Source organism: Leptonotus elevatus, chromosome 3 (genome assembly GCF_054856555.1).
Source record: "Leptonotus elevatus isolate MCC_2025b chromosome 3, RoL_Lele_1.0, whole genome shotgun sequence".
Taxonomy (NCBI): Eukaryota; Metazoa; Chordata; class Actinopteri; order Syngnathiformes; family Syngnathidae; genus Leptonotus; species Leptonotus elevatus.
The window spans coordinates 29,459,321-29,487,026 of record NC_141241.1 but is presented as its reverse complement, the minus strand read 5'-3'; the positions used below and the strand labels follow the sequence as shown (position 1 = coordinate 29,487,026).

The 27,706-nt window shown below is 41.5% G+C and overlaps 1 protein-coding gene across 3 annotated transcripts in view; it reads right to left on the bottom strand.

Annotated features, from left to right (window-relative positions):
- Positions 1-27,706, bottom strand: part of cemip (cell migration inducing hyaluronidase 1) — a 217,928-nt gene that overhangs the window by 55,539 nt on the left and 134,683 nt on the right. For all 3 annotated transcript variants that reach the window (XM_086071134.1, XM_086071135.1, XM_086071136.1), the window contains 2 exons: positions 24,993-25,198; positions 1,352-1,421 (listed from right to left, as the gene is read on the bottom strand). In XM_086071134.1, coding sequence (XP_085927260.1) covers positions 1,352-1,421; positions 24,993-25,198 — 276 coding nt within the window. The remainder of the gene's footprint in view (positions 1-1,351; positions 1,422-24,992; positions 25,199-27,706) is intronic.

Sequence of the window (27,706 nt, the reverse complement as noted above, 5' to 3'; positions counted from 1 at the left end):
TGTCTGTGCTGCCTGTGGTGGCCACATTAATCACTTGGAAAACATGAAATACAAATTTTAAGATACCGTACACAGAACGTGTGTCCAAGCTAGAGTTTTCTATTGTTATTATTTATTTAAATATCGTGTAATGATTTTGGTGTATTCTTTGTGAATCACCCTGTACTTTTAACCAATTTTTGCTGTGTAGATGGGCTCAAGTTGGGCCTCATATGGGCCCTTGCTAAAACCCATATGGGTAACCCAGTTATCTCCCATCTGGGACCCACTGGGCTGATTAAGGTGTTCCTGATTGTACCCATAAGGGCTCCTTTCACACTCATGCCACACAGTTATTTTGTTACAAGCTTTAATAACAAGTACTTGTTGAGGTGGCAAAATGTTGCTAGTTGGCAGACTTCCTTTAATTGACTCGAAGGGGGAGGGGTTTTCCCATATCTTTTCAGAATGCTGTGTGGCGCGCTTTCTTCTAGGTTTGAGTATTAATCTTGTGCTATCAAACTTGTATGAAATGGCCCATTAATAGTCCAAATAATACATATCGTCTTACTCTTAAAATAATTGCCCAAGTGATTTTTTTGCTTTTTTTTTTGCTTAAATCATCTCCTTATGATGCAAATGGTTAACATTTTTTGTGTTTCTTAAAAATCTGGGAGAGAGCCTTTGTCGGCTACCATGCAATCCTTTGAGCCTGGCAGAGATAACTATGTTTCACGCTGGGCCTGTCGTGTCACAAGCCGACACAAGGGTAGTGTAAGTTGCCGGCTCGCCGCACAGCAAAGAAAAACATAAAAATGGGAAATTACCATTTTAAGCCCATTTGAAAGGGAGACTGCCGAATGATCAGATACAATTTTTTATCCCATCTTTGACAAGGTTGTGAGGTCAAGATTCAATCAGTGCAAACATGGACAGTCGAACACATTAACAGGATGTAACATGTAGCTTACAACAGTTAAACACGTGCACAAATGAAAAGTTAAGTGGAGAATATGCCACACACATGATACCCTCACAGTACTTCATAGGGTCATCATTTCAGAATGGCAAATACATAGCATTTCATAATTCATTGTTCTGTTGCAAAATAAGACAGATTTTGGAGAAGGTATTTTATTTTTTATTTTTTTCCTGTCAGTCTCCAGACATCAGTGGGGGCTGTCTGTCTGTGGAGGTGAGACAGTCTCTTAGTCAACCAACAAGTTCCTTTATCTTGGATGAGGTTGCAAAATTTACAATCCGCTGATAGTCGTTACAACAGTTATTAATCTGACCTGACAACATAATAGAGTCAAAATGGCGAGGGGAAGAAAAGTGGTTGAGAGGGCTAAAAGTGAAAATAGAAACTCACCTCTGAGCCTGCAGCAGCACAGTTCATAAGGTTGTTATTTGGATTGGCAATCCAGAAAGTTGACGTTGCACTAAAAAAACAAAAAAACAAGAGTAAAACTGTGGGAAGAGGAATTGGAGGGAAAAAAGTAACAGTTCCTGTTTACTCTTTGCAACACCAGTTATCCTCATTTGACGTGGCTTCTGTCAACATAAGTTGCTACATGATATGTTTATGTCCTAAAAAGAGGACAGGAAAAATCAGTGTCTCCTTTCAAGCGAACTTGCTGAACAACCTGGCAGAGATGAAGGATGTGAACTTGTGTTGGGAGTTTGGGGGTGGTGGTGTTAGGGGGGTGGCTTAAGGGGGTTATTTTTGGAGAAAACTCAAATAATGATAGTCAGAGTCACAAGAAAAACAGTGTGAAGGCCACACCAGCTTGAATGAAGAATTGATTCAGTTGTAGCGAGAGAAACATTTCTCTGGTAGGTCTGGAAAGTACATCTTGTTTTGATTAAAGGTTTTAGATAAATTATGTTTCAGTGATAATCAAAAGGCATATTAAGAAAAAAAGTTTTATGAGAAAGTTGATATTTGCCTTGTCTATTAGACATATTTTGAAAATGTTTATTGAAAAAGTTTATCGTTTTTTTGTCCTATGTTAAAACTGTCTGTATAACACAGCAATAGAATATCATGAAAGTAATCTTTTCAAAAAGCATCCATCTCTGCCCCCCTTTTATGCCTAGAAATTGACATTAATTATTATTTTAAGACATGTCGGGTGCAACAGAACCAGCCTATCTGAGAATGTTGTGACATAAGGCATGACCAAATAATATGTCAGTCATTTTCTGGTGCACATACATGCACTCTCACACACAGTCTACCAGCTGCTACACAAAAGCTAATTGAGCTTTGGTTTGTAACAAAAGTTAAAGACAAGGAATTGGACATCTCTTTGGACAAATCAAGGGTAAACGTACCGTATGTAATGGGGATTTTCCTATGCAAATGGTTAGATCGTTGGGCCTGGAAAACCACCGCCAAAGCAGTGGCGCAGATGGGATTTTGGAACTGGGGGGGACAGAGACTAAATGCCTATAGACACCAATCCGACGTCGGCCAAACGTGACGACGCCTACCCCCTGGCGCGTCGGCCCAGACGTCGGCACGTCGCGTAGAAAAGTGACATAAATACACTTCGCACCGACCATTCCGTACCTTCAGCGCATGCGCGGGAAGTAATTCCCCTCCATACCACCGGCGGCGGTAGTCGCTATTCCTAAAGGCAACCGGAAACCTCTTTACGGGAACGGGATATAAAAAATTTAAACATCCAAAGAGACAAAGTCATCTTCCCCTTTGTCCCTTGCTCGTTCCCGAATGCATGTACTCCGTTGTGGCGTATTCTGGACCTTGTCGACTCCTGGCTGCTACCGATCCTCACCAGAAAAGCTTCGGCCGTGCTGCCCTCAGCGTTTTAGACGCAGTGCCGACCTCCAGCTTTTGAAGGAGCTTCCTCGAGACCGCCGGACGGAACAGCCATGCACCCCTGCTGCTCCCACAAGGATCGCGCTGTTAAATGCGCGGTCATTAACAAACAAAACTTTATTTTGAGAGAGTTTTTACTTTCCAAAAACTTGGATTTCCTCTGCCTGACGGGGACCTGAAATGTCGCCGGTGAGTCCATCGCTATGATTGAATTACTACCATCTCACTGTGCTTACTTGGACGCTCCGAGGACATCGGGCGAGTTGGAGGAAAGGCGACTATTTAAAAAAAACAAATTTAAATGTAAACGATGTCTATTTACCACATCGATCACAGCTTTGAAGCCACCTTCTTGTCAGCCAAACTTTGCTGTGCTGTGTAACTTGCTGACCTCCAAAATACAATAAGGACTTTTAAAACGACTTTGCAAATCTTCTTACCGGAATCATGCTGAAATGTGATCATATCATATTAATGGGGGACTTTAATATTCATGTGTGCTGCCCTGCAAAACCATTAATTTGAATTGAGTACTGCGTATCTGCATTTGTGCCCCGTGCGCTGATTCGCTAGCTAACAGCCAATCGCAGTGATCAAATAAATGAAATACCATTCATACAACAGACGAAGTCATGGTTACTTGAAAATATATCAGCTTTGTGTTCAACTATACAAGCCCAGATTTCACACCAGGTATATTTGTAACTAAACAGTTGAGATAATTGAGTATGCAAACTTTTTAGTTTTGTTTGCTGGCTTACCGTGAGGTTTTTCTTCACTTATAAGTGTCTTAGCTCCACAGGTTTAAAAAAGCTTTTCCTGGTTGATTTTTACTTTTATACTTGAGGTTTTTTTTACTTTTGATTTTTAATTGACCATTTTATTTACTGTGTGCTTCCATTGCTTGATTGATTGTCGGCTAGATTTGTGCTATGCTAACATCGGATATCCTTGGATTAAACTAAGGTCCCGTTTGAAACAAAACACACAACTCAGTCATGACCATAGCGATTTCCAGCCAGTTGTAATTCCGACGTTCATTTTATGTACCAGAAATCTTGCATTGGATTAAAAGACGCAATAGCGATGGTTAAGGACACTAAAGATAGTAGCGAACTTGGGAACAATACTCCGAGGTTGTACCTGCCTCGATGCAATATGAATGGCTGCAGCGTCGCTGGAAGGATATGACACATTGCCATGATGCGCTCCGTAACAGCAGCAGTCACTTGTCATCTTGAGGACTGTCATGTTGTTGCTTTTAACTTTTTGAGTAAAGCTCTACCAGGCACAGCCCTTTTTTCTTTTCTTTTCCTTTCACCGTCATCACCTCCTTCCTGAAATTCTCAACACGTGTCCACTGGGTGACCAGTTTGACGTTGGGGACTCAGCGGAATTACTGGATGTGACAATTAAGTCTATTACAGAACTATATGAAAAGGTTGAGAGGCACACGCAATGCTAGGAACATGCGAATCTGTGATCTAATTTTAAAATTTCTCTTTAAATTGCCAGGCAAATTGCATGCTGCATAAAAATGAGACCATGGACAGAAAAAAAACAGGAACAGATCTTGAAGTAAGTCTCCCAAAATTTACATTGTATTTGTTATGTTTCGGTTCTGTGGGGTTGGTTTTTTTTTTATTTGGGGTGTTCTTGTCTTTTGTCTGTGTGATCAGTGTTTTCAATTCAATTCAATTCAATATTTATTTGTCATTGCAAATAACATGGTTATAAACAACGAGAAAATGTTATGAGCCCCAAATACTGGCATATTGTGTCTGTAAAGTGCAGAAGTGCATATGGAATGTCTAGCAAACCCAGCAGAAGTAAAATGCATTAATCATACTTCTATAAGAAAAATAGAGTGCTAAAGGCCAGTCCGTGGAATGGGGGATGGGGAAATAAACAACAGAGTGGATAGTTGTGTTGGAGCTGCAACAATGCAAGACCTAAACCATAGTTATTGCAGTGGTGGAATATGAAGATGTATAGGTAGCAGAGAGGGAGGGGGTTGTTCATTTAGCAGCCTCACTGCCTGAGGGTAGAGGCTATGGACCAGTCTGGTGGACCTACATCTCTTCCCAGAGGGTAGCAGACGGAAGAGGTAATGTGCAATTCCTTGTCTCTCCCCTTGTCCTGTCATGTGTAACCACCTCCACCTGTGTGTGTCTTTCCTTCCCCTAGTGGTCAAACAATCAGTACCCTCACCCACTTGTGTCTCGTCCAGGTGTGTCTTGTTGAGTCAATCAGTGTGGGTGTATTTAGGCCCCGTCCACACGAAAGCCAGTTTCAATGTATCCTCACAAGTTTCTTACCATTCAGGTCGTTCATCCACACGATGGCGCGGTTTCGGAGCTTGAAACCGATCAGTTTTGAAACGGGGCTCCAGAGTGGAAAGATTTCAAAATGCGCCCCGTACACGTCCGTCTGGACCCCATATGCAGGATACTCCTCCATTGATGACGCAATGGCCGCAGCTCGATGACGACGCATTGTCGCACATTGATGACGTATGCGCCAATTCTTGCGTGAGTGCGCGCAAACCGTCAGTCTGTCAACAACAATGGCGGATAGCCGTGTCGTAATCGTTTTGCGCAGCCTCCTTAACTTGCTTATGCTTTGGGGGGGGCGTCCCAAGATGGCCGAGTAAGTAGACGCTTACTACCGAACAGCGCAGGTTTATGTTAGATAAACGGTAAAAACATCGTATCAACTCAGACTTTTAAATGTTTTTTTCAGTTCTTAAGTTGAAGAAGAGCTGACTTTAGTAAGTCAAGTAGCAAAATGTCGAACGGCGACGGCAAAAGATCGAGCTTCTCTAGAACGAAGCTACAGCTAGCGACTAATGCTAACAATGCGAGCGCAAGTGTGAACCCGCTGATTGACAATTGCCATGATTATACGACTGTTCCGCTCGCCCTACCAAGGATGGAGGAATTGGCGGACGAGTTTTCATCTCTACCTGTCTCACCCAGTCTATCTCCGGCGCCCAAGAAAGCGATGCATACCAAGGCAGAAAACCCGGAAAAAAAAATATATATATATATGTATATATATATGTATATATATATCGGGCCGATAACCTTATTAAATGTTTATTCATACCCAAATCTACAATGCTGACATTGAAAATAATGGATTTGAACACAAAGAATGCTAATATTGTCATTCATTCTTGAACAAAAGTTGATGATTTAAGAAAAACTCAGATTTCATGGATGCAAAAGTACACACTTTTTTTTTACGATTTATCAGTCTTTCACATCTACTTTGGGGTAATTTTTGCCACTCTTCCTTGCAAAATGCAGCCAGTTGAGAGAGGTTGGATGGGCGTCTAGCATTAACTACCCGCTTCAGGTCCCACCACAATATTTTGAAAGATATTAGGTCAGGATTTTAACTGGGCACATCCAGAACATGAATCTTGTTTGTTCTTCAGACAGTCATTCCTTGGTTGTATTGCTGGAATGCTTTGGATTATTGTCATGTTGCATGATCCATCTTCTACCAGACTGTAACTTCACAAAGAACGGCTTCAGGTTATGATCCAGGATTTGACAATATTCCTTTGAATTCATGATTCCCTGGACTATGTGGAGTTGTCCAGGTCCTGAGGATGAAAAGCTAGCCCATAACTTAACATTCTCACCCCCATGCTTCATTTCCTGTTGATTGGAATCAGCTTGTGTTGGAAGTGAGGGACCTCCAAAACCTGTAGGACTCCGGTCCTCGAGGACCGACATAGCCCACCACTGCTCTAGGGTGAAAGTTATTTTGCTGGTATGCAGTTTTGACTTTTCACCAAACATACACTTTAGTTGTGACTAAACTGTTCAATTTTGGACTCATCTGTCCGCAGAAGGGACTTCCCAAAAGATTCAGTGTTGTCCAGGTACTCAATGGTAAAGTTAGGATGGGCAGCTTTGATATTTTTTGTGAGCAGAGGCTTCTTCTTAGAAAGTCTTCCATGAAAGCCTTGTTGATTTACTTTTTGTCTAATTGTTGAAGCATGCACATGTGTCCCAGATGCAGCAAAATAAGTCTGCAAATCCCTTGATGTGATGTTCAAGTTGGCTTTTTACCTGAATTATCATTTTTCTTGTGGTTCTTGCTGATATTTTAGAAGGTCGTTAACTTCTAGGCAGGATTGTAGTAATTTTCAGTGATCTCTAGTGATCTGCAGTGATCTGCTTCACAGTGGAATGAAGCTTGATTTTTTTTTGATTACTTTATAGCTTTCCCCAGACAGATGTGCTGTCACTACCCACTTCCTGAGGTCCCCTGAGATTTATTTTCCGCTCAGCATGACTGACCTGTATGGGTTCACCTGGGTAAGACTAAAGTGACGCGGTCTTGTCTCTGTTTCTGTCAGTGATGCACAATTTCTTCGCTAAACCTCTCTCATTTTTTTGGTCCATTTCAGTGGTTAGTTTAGCTACCAATTTGTCCTACCTGATCCGACTTGACTGCTTGTTTTAAGCAATGCAGCTCAGGGTTCACTTACTTTTGCACCTACATGAATTGACCAAAACTTTAATTATGTTTTGACTACACAATTGATAAAAAAAAAAGGAAGAACAATGCATTGAATTGATAAACCTACACCTGTTATTTCATATAAAATATAATGGTTCAGATCAACAAAATCAGGTTGAAACTATTGGAAAGTCAAAGTTTTAAATATATATATTTTTTATTTTATTTTTATTTTTATTTTTTTATTTAAAATCAGGACAGGGCTTGGAAAAAAGAATGAAAAAAATATCAGATATGCTTGTGTTGCCATTGTTTATGGAATAATCTTTCTGCCCCCAGGCTTGTGATTGGGGAATCGTTCATGAGCAAAAGGTAAAAGAAGAGTACACAAAGCGCACTGTTGTTACAGTCCAGGAGAGTGGAATGTTCCTGTCTGACAGCGGCCTGCTTGGTGGTTCCCCAGATGCAATGGTATCTGATGACTGCATCATTGAGGTAAAATGTTCTTATGCAGCCAGAAAGAAGACGATAATTCAGGCAGCAGAGGCAAAGGACTTTTTTTTTTTTTTAGATACTGGCTTAATGAAACTAAAGCAGACCCACAACTACTGGCATCAGATTCAGGGAAACCTGTATCTGACACGAGCTGGCACATGTCACCTGGTGTTATGGACTCCTCTGGATCTTGTGATCTTGCCCATCCATTAGGACATAACATCACTGTTTTAGAAACATTTTACAAGGATTATCTCCTGCCCCACATTTTATCAGATGTAAAGTGAAAATTGTATCGACCATGCAATATTTACCCGTTTTCGAGAAGAATTTTCATTCTGAATGTTGAAGCCTGCTAAAATATCCTCAAATTTTACTTTACTCTTAAGATGTAGCAACATCTGTGCATTTGTAGCAGTTAAACTGCTGTTTTGTGTTATGTTTGATTTATTATGTAATTTAAGAAGCAGTAACGAGGAAACAAAGTTGTTGTAGTTGAAATAAATTAAATTTGAAAAAATAGGATAAAATAATTTATCACACTGCAGTACAATGTGAGTTCAGTTCTGTTTTTTATTGCCAAGCTTGTTAATGTTGAAGTCTGTCACCCAGTTATAATAAACAATGCACGTTACACCTGATCCCTTTAGATTGATATTTTGTTACTATAATGAGACAAAATAGGCAGGAGGGTAAACGGACTACGATAGTCGTTGATAAGCTATACATCGATGGCCAACTATTCCGTAACCCCAACTCCACTCCCTGGCTGTTCTAATTGGCATTGGTGGAACTAAACTTTGTTCGATTATTAGATGCATACATATACTGTATATGTGGTTATAAAACCTAAAATATGAATACTCATTATGTTTAGGCTATATTACAAATATAATATTAATACATAACTATATCTAAAATATATTTCAACAAAAAATCTCGCTTAGGTTACCAGTTACTGGTGTATTGTTATGTTTAATCCCCCGCTAATTTCCTTCACTTTCACCTCCCTCCCCGTTTTTTCACAGTTATATTTACTTACACGTTACCTCATATTTTACACAAATTACATAAACCACCTAACCACTTTGATTCTATCCTATAACATGCCAATATTAACAAATAGCTTATACAGATATATACACAGGACTGAGTCTATATTGTTTGCATGCATAAATTAGTTCTGGTTTCCTGGAATGTTTGTGGCGCTCGCTCATAGGCAAAAAAAAAAAAAATATGTAGACCATCTCTTAAAATTAAAAGCAGATATTTGCCTCCTACAAGAAACCCACCTACAAAAATCTGAAGAAAAATTACTTATTGATAAGAATTTTAGCCAAGCGTACTCTGCCCCTTATAACAGTAGACAAAGAGGAGTCTGTATACTCATACATAATAATTTATTCTTTACTCTAAATAATACAATAACAGACCCAGAGGGCCGATACATTATTATTCAGGTGACTATATCTAATAAAATATATACATTTGGTCATTTATATGCCCCTAATAATGATGATCCGGCCTTTTTCCATGAATTTTTCTCTCAGCTGTTTGAATTAGCAGCGAACTCTACTATTATTATTGGAGGAGCCTTTAACACAGTCTTAAATCCATTAATAGATTATTCTAATAATACAACATGCATAAGGCGATTACAATCTACTAAAGTAATAGGGGAATATATGGATGATTTTGGCCTCGTCGACAGCTGGAGACTTAAAAACCCAAATAAGAAGGAATTTACCTTCTTTTCCGCTGTGCACCGGACTTTTTCAAGAATTGATTTTTTTCTTACAAATAACTCTATTGCTGATAAAACTGTTACAAAAATACATCCTATTATTATTAGCGACCATGCACCAGTCTCCCTTTCCCTACAAGTCAATTATACCGTTAAACCACCCCCGACATGGCGTTTTAACATATCACTGCTAAACGAAGCAGAATTTGACAAAATTATAAGAAGAGAGTGGGCAGACTTTTGGGAAATAAATGACTCTCCAGACTTATCTCCATCTCTTCTCTGGGAAGCTGGGAAAGCAGTAATTAGAGGTAAAATTATATCATATTCATCTTATAAAAAGAAACAGGATAAAAAATTAGAAAAAGACTTGGAAGATAAAATTAAACAACTGACGGATGAGTACGCAATACACCCAAATAACCAAATATGGACTGACTTCCAAAATACAAAAAAAATCTCTTATAATGGCTATTAAAGGGACAACTGGTGAATGCACACAATCACCAGAAGAAATTAATCACATTTTTTATAACTATTATTGCAACCTATACTCAGAAACTAACAAGCCTAACCCTGAGCATATTGAGGCATTCCTCAGTAGCTTAAATATACCTCAATTAACTACTGAATATAAAGATATGTTAGATGCGCCACTTACTATAAACGAGTTGTACAGTGCTCTAGATAGTATGCCTAATGGCAGAGCACCTGGCCCGGATGGTTATCTGGTTATATTTTTTAAGCACTTCTGGTTAATGCTTGCTCCACTATTCTTAAGAGTAGTAACAGAAATTAAAACTAATGGTCACATACGCCCACACATGAATACAGCAGCAATTCAACTTTTATTAAAGCCAGACAAAGACCCCACCCTTCCATCAAGTTACCGTCCGATTTCACTAATTAACACTGATATTAAAATTATCACTAAGGCTTTCGCATCTAGACGAGAAACAGTAATCTCGACAATCATTCATAGCGACCAAACAGGCTTTATTAAAGATCGTCACTCTACTAATAATATTAGGAGGCTCTTTAACCTTATTAGCATGTCACAGCGGCATGATAAAAAGGCAGTTATTATATCATTGGATGCAGAAAAAGTTTGGGAAGTCATGTATTCACTGGGTGTCAGTATTATATGATTCTCCTAAAGCTACAGTTACTACTAATGGGATTATATCTCAGAGTTTTACTCTACAGAGAGGCACAAGACAGGGATGCCCACTGTCCCCTTTATTATTTGCAATATTTATTGAGCCGTTTGCATTAGCTATACGCCAGGAAAGAAGGATTCAAGGAATTCACTCTGGGGTAACAGAACACAAAATTAATCTATATGCAGATGATATTTTACTTTCTTTAGAAAAGCCTGCTATTTCGTTAGGGGAAGTATTTAACTTAATAACTAAATTTTCACATTTATCAGATTATTCTATTAACTGGACAAAATCAACACTACTACCTATTACAGAAAATTAATGGAACCCTGCAAGACAGGACCCACACTACTCATTTCCTATAGGTAATTTAAAATACTTAGGCATAAAAATCTCACCTAAAGTAACTGATTTAAATTATTTAAACTTTACTCCACTTCTGGATAGCATTTATAGTGACTTGGAGCGCTGGAATAATCTTCCTATTTCTCTAATAGGACGAATAGCCACCATTAACTCTTTGACTGCCAGACGTTTTCAGAAAAGGGATGCCGTCAGTGCCAGCCGATTTAAGCATTTTGACTGATTTTCAAGGTCCACAGAAAATGTTCTGTTTGGACTATGGAAACACACGTACTACCAAATGAAAGATTGGACTTTCATCTTTCATCAGAAAAAAAGAGTTTGTTTCTACCTTATTCCGTTCTTTAGTAATCAACAATAGAAAATGGTTAGTTTGACCCAATTTCGCCTGTGTTGGACCAAAATACGGAGAAATCAAGCTTTTAGTGAAACGATATTATTTCATGCATTCTAGTGAATTTGACACTTCTTTTTGTCCATGAATGATGCCACAAACACCTAAATAGTGCTTTACTTCTATAAAACACTACCACCAAGAATGAAAAAGTGTTTTTTGATAGCAAAATACGTTTATTTACATTCAACAGTGTAACAATTTGACAACAATTTGGCAAACTATTTACAAATGTGTGCTACTGTGGTGCTATTTACAAATATGTGGATGTTTCAACGACAGTTTTTCTTTTTGTAACACTCTCCTGCGTGCAAAGAGACGTAACAGCATTTGCACAACAGATTGCCTCTTCGTGTGTGCCACTTTCTTGCAGGCCGTTTTTTTCCGGGGAATAGCAAGTATATACTGCAGTGTGTCATCAAGTCTAATATCAGGATCATGCTACGGTTTCGTTACGTCTCGCTTCCCCGTGTCCTTCAGTTGCTATACCGGGTGGTAGGAGATGTTCTGATCCATTTTATCCACTCCATTCATGGTGGCATCGTAGTCCAGAAACAGTGTCTTCTCCGTGATCAGACTGTACCCGCTCCTCCGATGAATATGCATTGGACTCGGGGTACTCTTCATTGTCCGATCGAATGTCCGCTTGTGCAGCTCCGCGTTTTCCGGCGTTAGCAGCGCTAGCCGGTGAGGCTTTATGACGAGAGAATAACGGCCGCGTATAGCTTCCAACTCCGGCGTCAACCTCGGGAGTGACCATCATCATCATCATCAATGTGCATTGGTCGATGCTTTTCGACTACTCTCCATCGTCCGATCGAATGTCCGCTTGTGCAGAAGTACCCGGCCGGCTATTGTGCGCGTTTTCCGGCCTTAGCAGCGCTAGCCGCGCTAGCCGCGCTAGGCCGGTGAGGCTTACTACGTGATCGTAAACACGTCCAGGCTTCCAACTTTGGCGTCAAACTCGGAGTCGTCATCATCATCATCATCAATCTGCATTGGTCGATGCCAACTCTCCATCGCCCGATCGAATGTCCGCTTGTGCAGAAGTACCCGGCCGGCTATTGTGCGCGTTTTCCGGCCTTAGCAGCGCTAGCCGCGCTAAGCCGGTGAGGCTTACTACGTGATAGTAACAGGCCAAAGCTTCCAACTTTGGCGTAGAGCTCGGAGTCATCATCATCGTTGACATCAATGCGCTTTTTAGTATTGATTGATGCTTTCCGTCTTTGAAAAAAATGCTCAAGCTGAGCTGCTTGTAACCGGTTGCTTGGTCAAGCCATTGTGGCTTGGATCAGCCATTGTCTCCTCAACACTCTAGCTCCGCCTCACGTCTTCTACTGACGCCCACGGTGGGCGGCCCATCCAACCTTGTGCAAAGAGAGTCATCGCTGTCCTCTAGGGGCCAAAACGAGTCTTTGACTAATCATATCTGCCTGATACTTTCAGCACAGCTGCCCAAGGCTTTCCTGCACCCGTTTTTGAAAAAAAAAAAAAAAAACATAGGGGACGTCTTTTAACGTCCTCGGCGCCCTTCCCTAGGTTTATGCTAAACGTTTTATAACGTTTATGGCAGTCAAAGAGTTAAAATGAAAGTTTTACCCAATGATTCCATTTAAACCTACGGCTAACTGGTTCCAGTTGTTGGACTTGGCCGTTACAAAATTTTACTGGAGCTCCTGGCTCTTGGGTTTGCTCTCTGGCCGGTGGCCCCTGCGGGGTTTGTCCCTTGGCGCTGCCGTGGCCTGGAGCAGACCGAGCAAGCGCAACACCTCAGTCGACGGCTCCCCCTCTTTGGTGGAGATTTTCATGCATGCCAGATCCACCACACCAGCATCTATCGAAACTCAGACACAATCTGCTTCTTCCTCAGGTCATTGAATCGGTGGAGGCTGGTGTCTGTGGATCTCACTCTGCTTCGTCTGTCCTTCATTCCTTTCATCAGTCTCTCCTTTAGTCTCTTGAGGTCTCCCTGATTTGTTGGAATTTAGATGTTTCTGGGGTTGGTGAAGAACTCTGGTTGGTGGCCCGGTGGGTGGTGTCTTGTCGGTGCTGGATATCACTTTCCTTTATTTTCTTTGGTCCTTCCTCAGGTCACCTGACAGCGGTGTTCGGTTTAGGTGAACGGTATGGGATTTTTTTAATAGGTTTTTGGTGAACTAACGAATACACACACACTCGCACGCAAGCACGCACATACACATACTCAACCACATACAAAATTAAAAAAAGAAAAGAAAAAAAGAGCAATGATGATGACATTACCGAATGAACAATACTGAGCTCTTAAGAAAAAAAGAAGAAAAAAAAGAAAAGTAAATCCAAAGGAGGTCTCGAGGCACCAAATTTTATACACTACTATATAGCTAACCAGCTACAATATATCATTCTATTGGCACAACTCAACAGAGATACTAACTGTTGGCTCGAAGTAGAACAGAAGGATTGTAATAACCTCAGACTTCTAGATTTACTCTTCATTACAACATCGATTAAGCGACACAATTGTTTTAAAAACCCAATGATTTCCGCCACCCTGACTGCCTGGTGGAAGGCACTAGAAATTACAAAAGCCCAAGTGGAGCCCTGCGGGCTTTCTCCCCTATGGCATAACCCCGACTTTCAACTTAACAACCAATTGTTTTATTTAGGTGTGTGGTAGCAGAAAGGAATTACACATCTCCACCATCTTTTCTCAGATAATATGTTTATATCATATACATCCTTGCTCCAAAAATACAAAATAAAAAACTGAAATTTTTTACATTATCTGCAAGTTAAAAGTATGATGAAGAAACAAATTCCAACACTTCGGGGTACGCTCCGACCGCCTGTTTTAGCTACCAAGCTTTCTCCGACAACAACTAAAAACCTCTCAAAACTATATAAGTTACTTTCGTATACTGATAAAATGTCTTTACCCATCTCGAAATTGGAGACAGACTTGTCTATAGCTCCGGAAACTGACTTTTGGATTCAAGTTTGTGAAAACGTATTTAAAATGACAAAACACAAATTTACAACTCATCCAAAATAAAATTATTCATAGAACATACATTACTCAATATATGATGAAGAAAATGGGACTCTCAGACTCCGACATTTGTCTCCAGTGTTTACAAAACACTACAGACACTTATTTTCATGCTTTATGGTTATGGACTCCGGTTATGTATTTCTGGACCAAAGTCTTAGAAAAACTTTCCGCTATCTTGGACTGTAGGATACCTTTATCTCCAAACTTGTGTTTGCTAGGTGACATAACAACAACTGACTTACCACATAAACAATTTCAATCTACACTTGTAGCCCTTACTATTGCAAAAAAAAAAAATATTGTTAACTGGAAAAATAAACAAACTCTGAATATCGACCAATGGTCTAACCTCCTCATAAATCACATTTTAATGGAAAAAATATCTGCCTCAAATAAAAACCAAATATCAAAATTTATAGAAACATGGTCTACGTATATAGAATATTTTAACCTAAATCTGGTTACTTAATTCTGCCACCACTCGCGATAACTTACATTGCTGTTTCTGTATTTGGCAATTTGTAACTAATGGTTGTGTTTTTATAGTCAGGAAACCAGTTGCTGCCAGCAGGAACGACACCTTAATCACCAACTCCTCAAGATTCACCTCCAATGGGCACTAAGGGTTAATATTCGGATTCACTGCATGCCAGTGGGTTAATTCTATAGGTGCTGTCCCCCCCTGGCTGGGCGTGGGCGGCTCTGCCCCTTTGTCGGCTGCTGGGTGGCGGCTGCGTCTTGGCCGTTCCCTGGGTCTCTTGGGGGGTGCTGCGTTGCCAGGCTCTCCCTGGTGTCCGGGGCGGCGCTGCCCCGGCGACGCGGTTCGGGGCCTGTGGGCCGCTGGGGTGCCCCGTGGTTCCCTCTCCCCTCCCCCTTTCCTCCCCCTTGCTGCCTCTCCCTCCTCGCCTCTCCCCGCCCGTCCTCCGCCTCCCTGTCCCTTCTCGCTCGTAACCCTTCCTCCTCCTCTCCCACTCTCTCTGCGGCCCTGCCGCTGCCCCTTGCCCTTCTTGTCGTCTCATTCCCCCGTCCCTTCCCCCTCTCTTGTCCGCCTTCCTCTCCCTCCCCTGGGCCTGGGGCTCCATCCAAGGCCCGGGTCTCGGGGCTTCGGGGGCCGGGTGGGTGGGTGTGATTTGTGTTGTGCCCGCCCCGCTCCGGTGGACCTCCTAGCACCCCGGGCTGGTCCCATATGCCCGCCGGGGTGGGTAGGGGTTTGGTGGGCGGGTGCGCCTCCTGCCCCGGCCCGGTTGGGGGGGGGGGCCCGGCCCGGTTGGGGGGGGGGGCGGCCCGGTTGGGGGGGGGCCGCTGGTCGCTCCTCTTAACTCACTGCACTTGTTTTGCACAATACACTTTTGTTTATAGACATATAGGGCACATAACACACTCCAATTTTAATGCACCACACAACTGGGGGGGGGCAGGTGTGTCGGGGTGGGGTGCCATCGGTTGGGGCAGACCGCAGTATAGAGCAGCGCTGCGATCCCCTGTCCGTGCCCCCCCCTTTTTATTTTTTTAATGCACCACATACACTCACTGACATGACTGGGAGGCAGGTGGATCGGAGCGTGGGGATAGAGGGGTGTAGGGGTAGAGTTCGCCAGTCGGCTAGCTGGCGAACTCAGTAACAGGGTTAGCTTTCACTAAGAACGCTGGAGTGGGGGTTCGGGGGTGCCGCCCGTCCTCCGGTGCCCCCATCTCCCCTTCTGTTGTGGTGGGGGGCGCTCCTGGCTCCTGGGTTTGCTCTCCGGCCGGTGGCCCCTGCGGGGCCCGGGGTTTGTCCCTTGCCGCTGCCGTGGCCTGGGGGGCCCTGAGGTGTTGCGCTTGCTCTGTCCTGGCAGGGGTCGACGGCTCCCCTCTTTGGTGGAGATTTTCATGCATGCCAGATCCACCACACCAGCATCTATCGAAACTCAAACACAATCTGTTCTTCCTCTGGTCGTTGAAGGTCGTTGGAGGTTGGTGTCTGCGGATCTCACTCTGCTTCATCTGTCCTTTCTTCCTTTCCTCAGTCTCTCCTTTGGTCTCTTGAGGTCTCCCTAATTTGTTGGAATTTAGATGTTTCTGGGGTTGGTGAAAGACTCTGGTTGGTAACCCGGTGGGTAGTAGGTAATGTTGGTCGGTGCTGGATTTCACTTTCCTTTCTTTTCTTTGATCCTTCCTCGGGTCTCCTGACAACCTCACGACTCTAGCTGGATTCTGAAGTATTCGGTTTAGGTGAACGGTATGGGATTTTTAATAGGTTTTAGGTGAACTAATGAATACACACACTCACACACACTCACACACATGCACACACACATACAAACACATGCACATACTCACCCACATACAAAATACAATTTTATAAAAAAATAAAAAATAAAATAAAAGAGAGCAATGATAAATCGGTAAAATTACAGAATGAACAATACTGAGCTCTCCAGAAAAAAATCGATCTTATATCAGTCTTGCAGTAGAGGCAAGTTAAATGAAATAATTAATATCATGAGTAGTAAAGTATCAATAAAATAACAAATTGCAGCATGCAGACGCCATAAAACACTGATGATGAATTTTTTGTCCATATTGTACAGCCTTAAATCCAACCAGCACTGCTCGCCACTTGCAGATAAAAGGGTCTGGGTCACTCCTGAGTCATTCCTTCAGACATAGTTGTCTACAGAAATGGCGTTCGGCTTTGTTCTATCTGACTTGCAAAATGAAATTAAGTACTCAGCCAGACGAGCAATGTCTTTACACTTCTCTCCACTTTATTTCCTCCTCACTCTTTATTACATGCAGTAACTCTTGTTACACTCATTTCTCTAGGCTTAGAGCGCCCTCTGTAGGTATTCATGTTCCATAACATAACACAACATGTTCCTCTTGTCTTGAAGGACTCCACATCTTAAAGCATTTAAGTACATGGTATCAGAAAGAAATAAAATGAAAAAAAAAATAATAAAAATAACTAAATAAAATGACCCAAAATAAACACTATTCAAAGAGCATAAAAAAATTATATATTAACAATTAAATCCTCATTCATATGTAGAATTAGCATCACTTTCTTAGTGTCAATCATAAAATGAAATGTATGAAAAGTTAGTCACATGTGAGGTTATATTTCTTTTCTTTTTTCTTATGGAAAAAAAAATTCCAATTACAGCATTTTTTTTCTAGAAAAATACCTGAATCCTCAAATACAATCTCCCTCTTATTGTTTACCTCACAAAGCCTGTCAACCATCTAGGTGGATTTCTATTTCTTAAACCTCGCCTTGGACCTGTCACAACTTCTTGGAACTCGTTCTCAGGTCAAGTATATCCATCAAGCATGGTTTTGTTGCGGGTTGGTGCCTCCTTCCGAAAGTGTGCAAGCTTTGATGCATTCCCCTTCCGGCCATCACAAGTAGATAAGTGCTTGGTCCAACTTTCTTAACAACTATCAGGGGTTCTGTGAATCTGGATGATCCCTTTTTAACATGTTCCGGTTTCCAGACACGAACGGTGTCATTCACTTGAAAAAAAGGTACTTTAGCTCCTGCCTTCTTGTCTGTGTACTCATTGCTTTTCTGTTGCTTGTTTTTCACTGTCTCTTTCACTTGCTCGTGAGACTTAATTTTGTGTGAGACAGGAAGAACATTCAGCTTTGTGCGCATCTTCCTGTTCCTCAGCAATTCAAATGGAGTAGCTCCTGTTGTCGCATGTGTTGTAGCACGATAGTTCAGTAGAAACTCTGTCACTGCTTGTTTCCATGGTCTACGCATTCTTTCAGCAGTCTGTATGTCCTCTTTCAGTACTCTGTTGAATCTTTCAATAGCACCATTTGCTTTTGGGTAATACACGCGAAAGGTAGCGAATGCACGAGATGTAAACAGATATCCGTTATCGGAAACCAAGTCGGAGGGATTTTCTTCACAACTGAACACTGAGGCAAAAAAGGAAATAATCACGTCAGTGGTAACTGTAGAGACAAAAGCCACCTCAGGCCCCATACTGTAATACTCCTTGAGTGTAAAGGCATATCTGCAGCCTAATGTAGCACACTCATAGAGGCTTTTAATGTCAATAGCCACTTTTTCCCATGGTACTGACATAAGTGGTGCTGGTGCTGTATTTGCTGTTTTGTCATTATATTGACATGGTACACATGAAGCAATCGTCGCCTGTACACATTTGTCCATGAGCGGCCACCAATATAACTCTCGCAGTCTCTGCTTGGTACGCACAATTCCTTGGTGCCCTTCATGTGCCAAGTCAACAACTCTGGACCGTAGTGAAGTGGGAACAATCAAGCGGTCAGAGCCTCTCACGAGTCAGTCACTGCAAGTTCATCTCTTGCATTAAAGTAAGGAGCAAGTTCCTCCATCACCTTATTTTTGTTTCGTGGCCAACATTTATGTATCTGACGGCGCAGTAGTATCATCTCAGGGCAGTCTCAGGCGGTGCTGAACTCTGGCATAGAAATGGCATGCAAGCGGTCTTCAAAAACAGCTGCCACCATGTCCGGTAGCTCCTCAGCTTCCCCTGCGGCAGGTAGAGGAAGTCTGGACAAGCAGTCAGCAGTCACATTCTGCTTCCCAGGACGGTAAGCAACATCACATGTAAAGCAAAGCAGTCTCGCCGACCATCTTGCAATTCACAGTCCTGCACGGCCTGTTCCTTTGGATGTAAGCAAGGTTATAAGTGCTTGGTGGTTTGTACGAAGCACAAATAGGTTCGCCATCTTTCTACTGCCCAGACACATGCCAGGGATTCATGTTCCACATACTTTCTTTCAGCAGGGGAGAGTGTCCTGGATGCAAAAACTACAACCCGCTCAGTGTTGTCTGGATGAAGCTGAGTAAGTACACTTCCCAAGCCATAGTCAGAAGCGTCAGTAGTCACAAAAGTAGGGAATTCAGGGTTGTACAGTGCTAGAGCTGGGCTCTCAGCTATCAGTCTCTTAATCTCAGCAAAGCTATACTCCCATTTCTGCAGTACATGTAAACTTCAGTTCAGTGGTTTCCCCGAGTGTTGCACGTAGTGGTTCCACAACAGTGGAGAAATCAGGGATACACTTACTGTACCATGATGCAAAACCCAGAAAAGATCGTAAGGAGGATGTATCATGTGGGCAAGGCGCATTCGCCACTGCGCTGATCTGATCCTGGTCAGGGTGCAAGCCATCTTTGGATAGGGTGTGGCCTAAAAAGCGCAGACAGGTCTGGTTAAACTTGCACTTCTGCATGTTCAGTGTAAGCCCCGCATCATTCAGGGCATGCAACACTCTCTGTAAATCATGCTCCTGCTGCGTAGCTCCATAACAGATCACATCATCCAAGTAGGCTTGTACACCTGGAAGATTTGCAAATATGATCATCATCATTTTTTGAAAGGCTGAGGGAGCCAAAGCCAGGCCGACTGGGACCCTGCAGAAACGAAAGAGTCCACCATGTGTGATAAATGCAGTTATATCACGGCTATCTGGGTGCAACATCATCTGGTGAAAGGCTGAAGTCAATGGTAGAGAAAACTGTAGCTCCTCATAGTTCAGGTAACAGCTCCTCCATGTGTGGCAAAGGGTGGCAGTCACTACTGACAATGGCCTTGTTAGGCACCCTGAGGTCAACACATATTTGAGCAGGAACGACGATTCTCAGGCGATGATGCAGCAGGAGGTGCAGTAGTAGAAGCAGGCTTTCTCCTTCCCCGCGACGATTCATTTTTGGCTGTTTATGTATGGCTCCCACCGATGCAGCAGCAGTTGTATTGGCAGTAGCACCGTAGAGCACTTCAGAGTCCAGAGTGGATTTATGTTAACTCTGTACCGCCAAAAACGTTTAATGACGTATACTAAAATCCAAATGAGTGCAGCCAAAAACGTTAATTGACGTTTACTATGTTTTTGTTTTTCTCAATGGCCAGTGAAACGTCTGCAATGCCTTGTCATTGGAGTTGTAAAATCCCCAAACACCCACTAACTATGGCCAGCAGATGGCAGCATTGTATCTCTTTTCAATAGGCTCCCAGTAGTATGGAATTACACTGAAACGTGACGAATCTGATGAAATTAAACGTTTTCAAGGATGACGTGAATGATCAAAGCCTTTGTCACATTAAATCGAAATCACACAGTTTCACTAAACAAAAATATTATTGTCAAAGTGTGCAGAAAATGTATCTTTTCACAAAAAGCTTAATTTCATCTTATCTTTTACATTTTCGCTCAATGTCACCATCCAATTGTTGTGGTGATAATAGGAATGAGCTGATTCTTTAAGGGCCTAACTGGAAACACGACGGTGTGCTGGTCAGAGAACAGGCAGGAAGAGACAGGACTCCAGGGTGTGATTAAGTAGTCTTTACTGAATGGATGATTTCCAGGAATATACATTGATTGACATGAGGCTTCAGAATTGAATTGAAATAGGCTTAAATTGACTTGAAATTAAATTGGATTTGAATAGAAACGAAATTGAGATATGACTTGAAATTAAATAGGAATTGAGCATGAAATTGAATGAAATGAGTCTGAAATTCAGAAAATAATTATTACTTTCAGGTCCCAATATTAATACAAATAAACAAAGGCTTCAATATATAACTAAGATATACAGTAATGTTCAAAATGCTGGCGCAACAAACATACAGCATCTCAACAATACAAAAAGGTTCCAAAAGAACCACAGCACAAGGACGCCATTCCTTGGCCGTAAAAAATAACTGCACTTAGTGACGGCATGAGAAGCTTACATACATTTAACATTAATCTACCCCACCCACAATAACACTAGGAGGAGCGATAAACATCACAACATTACGGGACACTACAATATGCAAATACAATACAGCATATGTTTATACTCGAATATTAAAGGGATTACATCACGGTATTTTAAGCCCTTCCACAGTTAACTATAGGCATATAATAATTAAATCTTACCTTTGACACCATGATGATGTAATTTGCTGGTTATTTTTCTAACACGGAAGTAAAACGCCCGGTTCACTAAGACCCGGCCTCTCCCCGTGTGATTGCCGCGCCCCCCGCAAGCCGGCTGAAGCCTGCTGCTAGTTTACACAAGTGTCAGAGATTTTAAATATCTGCGCCCTCCATTGTTTTTGCCCGTTTGTGCAGTGCACGCTACTGCGGTCACTTTAGCATAACATCACTGGCGAGGAGGGGCTCCCGGGTGGTGGCCGTGGCAGTGGAGACACACTGCTTTTTGGTGTGGTGTAGAGTAGAGTAGAGTAGAGTAGAGTAGAGTAGAGTAGATACCGTCATTGGAAACCTGGCTATAGAGGGGCGAATGGAGGAAAACACCTCTCCGGTGATGTTTTTGGTGAGGAATTAGAATTTTAACATGACTAAAAAGTCCAAAAAGTAGATTTTTCATGTTGCTGTCCATTTAATGACCGCAAATGACGGCAGCATGATGCTAGCGGGCTAATGTAGCTAACTGGCTCATGAGCATACGGACTGCGGCAGGCTTAAAGAGTAAAGGCACAAAACGAGTACTTACTTTGTTGTCATTAACGCAGTACGTAAAAGAGCATCAATGAGGTGAGTAAAGGTGCTTCATAAAGTAAATAGGCTTTAACTAGTTAAACTGAATCGCACCTGACTCAACCGGAACAGGAAATGAAATGTGTAACACGTAACAACGTGAGACATCAGCGCATGAACGTGAACTCGTAACTAAATTCAATATAATGCTGAGCCTCATGTCAATCAATGTATATTCCTGGAAATGATCCATTCAGTAAAGACTACTGAATCACACCTGTCTCTTCCTGCCTGTGCTCTGACCGGTACACCGTCGTGTTTCCAGTTAGCTCCTCAAAAGAATCAGCTCCTTCCTTATATCTCCACAACAGTGCATGTTAGCCATAAATTTGTCATTCATTCCACTACTCATTTGTATGACTTCGCCATAAGTTTGTCCATTCATTCACTAAGCCATTATTCATTCGTTGTTGCACTAGGGCAGTTGGAAGGTCGAGAGAGTGGCCCGATATTCGTGTTTTGTCATGTTGGCCCAAACGTGTCGTTGCCCCTCTCATGTCCCCCCGTTTTGTTGCAGTGTGCCCCTGTTTCCGCCACTTCCCTCCACAATGTGTCTTACCCGCGCGCCAAACATCAATTAAGTGCCACCCGGCACGTAACAACCGAGGTAACACATGTTTGTAAACCCCCTGGTCCTGATTCATCCTAACTCTGACCTTCCTTTTGTGGTCGAGGTTGACGCATCGATTCAGGAGTGGGGAGCGCTCTTGAACTGAGCTGCTTTATACTAATTGACCCATCAATCCATCCATCCATCTTCTATCGCTTACTTGCTCATACATAAATGGAACATACATTACATACTTTGTAATGGAAGAGGAAAAGAAATGCAAGCAAATACAAGGAAGTCCACTAGCCCAGCCTCAGATGTCAGCAAGAAATTGTAAATTCTTCTTATACTGTGCTGGAAGGTGAATGATGTTGCGGCAGGTAAATTCCAGCGCCTACTGTCAAGCCAAAAGCTTTGTTATGCTCTGCACTTTAAAACAGATGTGTTTTGACCAAATAAAGTCATGTGACCAGGATTAATTTACTCTACATTCAGTGTTGACTCTTAATGCTTTAAAGGACCCATATCACAGTATTTTAACCACAGTTAACTATAGGCATAGCCTATATATGATTTTATCTTACCGTTGGCACAGTTGTGATGTAATTTCTTTTGAAATATGAGTTATTTTGGTCATTCTATTTCTAACCCGCAAGTAAGAGGAACAGATCACTAAAACCCCGCCTCTCCCTGTGTGTCTGCTGTGCCCTGTTCATGACCTCTTCTTTTACGTCTACTACCTGCACCGCCCACGAAGCAGTAAATATTGAAGAACATATTGTAGCATGTAAGAAAGGATCAGCCCAAGCGGCGAGCTATCAACAATTCTTTAATACCTATTTGGAACAGTTACTGTTGGCCGTAACCACGCCAAAAACACAACACACTAACGGTGTGCACTGTGCAGCTTGTGAAAAGTTTCACGTTCACACAAACCTGAATTTATTATTATAAACCTTCAATATTATTATTATTTTTAAATCAACAAACAACTGTGTCGCATCTGCGGGTGTGTTTTTCGACACAGTTGTCATGTTGCCTATGTGAATGTCGGCCTATGTTAGTCTATGAAAAGGCATCATTTACTTGTTTTTGTTATTTATTTATTTGTATGTTTAATGTTCAGTGTTTTAAACAAACAAATTTATGTAAAATCTGACACAAAAAGAAGAAATTTGATGTATCAATCTTGTACAGTAGGAACAAGTTGATATTTTAAAAGGACACAATAAAACAATTAATAAATAAGAACTACAGAAAACAATATAATAAAAACAAACCAAGGGTTCTTTTTAACCTGTATTTCTTATACAAAATGGTCCATTCAAATATTATGATTCAATTATGAAATCAAATCCACTTATAAAAACCTGAAACAATATCAAATAGCATGATGTGATCATCAAAAGACATTTATTAATGTGTGAACTTTGACAGCCAAAAAGATTCCAAACAGGCAAAGAATTCCTGTATCAAATTAAGCTCAGAGTCTTGAGTCCTGTTTACTAACACAAAAATAATAATAACTAATAACTTTTTTTAATAGTCGTGAATTTCGCTGTTCGGTTTCCTTTTCTACTTATTGTGTACAGGTCAGTAATTGGCATTTTCCTTATTGCCGCCAAGTGGCAGAAAGCTCTATCGTAACTGAGCATCTCATTGACAATTAACAGCTCCAATGCATTGAATTCATAACATTATTTTATGCAGCCCACTAGTCGGTGCTCGCAGCCCAAAGTCGGCATGCGAACGGTATGGCTGCATGATTAAGAACCATTTATTTAGACATTTCAGGTATGAACTTATGGCCACACCTATATAAATCATGGTTTCAACCTGGCCACCCCAATGAAAAATGTCTGTCTACGCCCCTGGCGCCATTAGCTGCTGCAGCTGCTGCTTCATGTTTTTTCAAAACAGCTTCACAGCAATGATGAATTTTCAGGTGAGCAGAAGCCTTCTTTCCCCCTCGGAATCCTTGCTGAACAGGTTTTGATCTTCAGCCATGGAGAAAAACGACCACAGTGGTGAGGACATGTTGATTGCTACGTTTTGCTACTAATGTGGGCCAGGCTGGTGTTATGCCAAGTGAGGCTGGTCCGGAGCAAGAGGCGCGATAGATGACGTAAGCAGCACGACATGGTTTATTGTGGGCTGCTTGCAAACAGTTTACAGACTTTAATAAATCTATCGGACCTTTTCATCTATCTAATTTTTGCTCCTAGCTCCACTGCAGCTGCATAGGATGAGTTCACATTCTTTTTCAGCTGATGTTCACCAGATGTTCATCTAGTCTGTACTCATTTTGGGTCTATTTTTGTCAGAACTGATTGATTCTGAGGCACAAAAGGCAGTAGAGCTATTCATACTGTAAATGCATCCTCTTAATGGGCTAACCACCGTTCAGCCATTCTCTTACCTGCAGTCTTGCCGTGGGTTGGCTACATATCCAGGGTATGCTCCATCAGTGATGCCACGACACATTTTACTGTCTCTGTCTGAAGGCAGTAGAGTGCCAGCTCGGACCATGAGGCCCAGGCAGTGATCAAATGTGTTTCTCTCCTCTGGACCATCCTCTGTAAAGAAACAATGGCCCAGCGTATCATAGCCCACCACGTCTTTTACCTGCAAAGGAGAACATTTGGTTTTACTTTTTTTCCCCTTTTTTTTTTTTTACAGACAAGTGGGAACCCTAACCCAAGCATACTTCCTAGTGTTTTGTATGGAATAAAAGGATGGTTAGATGGATGGACAGTATTTTCAAAACGATATGTCAATCTTCAGTAGTTGCTAGGGAATCCCTTTGCTTTAATCACTGCCTTGATGTGCTGTGGCATTGCCCGAGGGTCCTGGAATCCCAGGCTTTCTTTATGCTTGCTGTCAACTCTATGTTTTTGGGTCTGGTTGCCCCTCATTTTCCTCTTGATAATATTCTATTGTGGCCCTTGTTTTCCTCTTGTAGGAAAACAAGGGCCAGAAAATGAGAAGATCCTTGAATACACCTTTAAAATGTTAGTCATTATTCAAATATCCAGGAACTCAGTTTTCTAATGGTGTATCGTGTATAAATTCTGTCCTGTGGAAAGCCAAGGTGGTGATATTAATCTCCCGGTTTGTTCAAAACATAGCAACTGTCCCGTAAGCTGGAACGGTAACAGTAATAAATGCAAATTCAATTTATGTGATTCTAATTCAGTTTTTCAATGTAATTGTTCATGTTGAGCAATTCCAATTCATTTTGATTCAGTTTCTGGTGATCCAAGTGATTGTGAAGGCATCACGCGACTCAAGGAAGGGAGCGCCAGCAAACATTGGAGTTGTTGCTCGTGTCGGCACATTCGTCTGATGCTGTTCTTTTTTTTTTTCAACTTGCTTGAGAGACATTGCAGAAGTGGGCAATGTTTTCTTTTTGCCATTTGTCAACCCCTGACACGGACGGTTATTGGTGATTACATTGATGAACCAAAACCCACTTCCGGCAATGCTAAATCTGTCAATATTCCCAAATTTCTCATCAATCGTTAATCGTCAACAAAATGGACGTCAGTCATTGATGGATTGACGGGCTTCCGTCAATATTGACGGAATGCCCACCTTTGGTTAGATATTTTTAGGTAATCAAGTTAATGTTTAAGTTGTGTAAGTTGCTCCTCGTTTACTTAATTAATGATGCAATTTATCGTCTGTGTGTTTCTCGCCTGTGGCGGCTGTATCGGATGAATTACACTCGTGGTGAAACACGTGTCGCTGATGTAGTGTCTTATTAGTCTAGGGCCATTCCAAACGATTATTTTTCTCCCAATTAATCTATCCTTTAACCGACTGACCAACTGACTCATTGTAACCTTTACAATGAGTCGATTAAATGAATTGTTCAACTAATTTAGTGATTATTTTTGAGTTGATGATTATTAATTCACAAAGCACTTCTGAACACTAAATTTGTTTATTAAAGTAAAACAAAAACTTTGAAATTGAATTAACTTTGAACTTGACAGATTTACACACATTGTTGAGAGTGCCGCTTATATGCTTATATTAAACTAAGGCACTAGGATTTTCAATTAAGCCAACAGCGATTCCAGGATAGACCAGGTTTTCTGTTTTACATTACAATTTTTGCGGTGTTGGTTATAGTTCCTTGCTAAAGTGCGTATTCTAAAACGTTGCAAACGAAGACAGCAGAAACACTCTGATCAATGAACTAGTGCTGCTGCCTCATCCACCTCTTTGGTTTAGAGCAGGGGATGGCAAACCCGGTCCTCGAGAGCACGGAGTCCTGCAGGTTTTGGAGGTTTCCCTATTCCAACACAAGCTGATTTCAATCAACAGGATCATTATCAGTCTTGTGCAGAGCTTGCTGATGAGCTGATCATAAATCAGCTCTGATGAAGAAGGGAAACCTGCAGGGCTCTGGCCCCCGAGGACCGAGCTTGCCCAGCCCTGGTTTAGAGTCTAACTGTGACAACCTGAGACTACAGTCCGTCTTATTTGTCGATTTGATAAAAGGGAATGGCATTGCCACGTGTAAGAAAAACTAAACAAAAACGGTAATTCAGACACAATATTAAGTTACACCAGCAATTTTACATACTAAGAGGCTTTCAAGGTCCACAGAAAATGTTCTGTTCGGACTATGGAAACACACGTACTACCAAATGAAAGATTTGACTTTCATCTTTCATCAGAAAAAAAAAGTTTGTTTCTACCTTATTCCGTTCTTTAGTAATCAACAATAGAAAATGGTTAGTTTCATCCAATTTCGCCTGTTTTGGACCAAAATACGGAGAAATCAAGCTTTTAGTGAAACGATATTATTTCATGCATTCTAGTGAATTTTACACTTCTTTTTGTCCATGAATGATGCCACAAACACCTAAATAGTGCTTTACTTCTATAAAACACTACCACCAAGAATGAAAAAGTGTTTTTTGATAGCAAAATACGTTTATTTACATTCAACAGTGTAACAATTTGACAACAATTTGGCAAACTATTTACAAATGTGTGCAACTGTGGTGCTATTTACAAATATGTGGATGTTTCAACGACAGTTTTTCTTTTTGTAACACTCTCCTGCGTGCAAGGAGACGCAACAGCATTTGCACAACAGATTGCCTCTTCGCGTGCTCC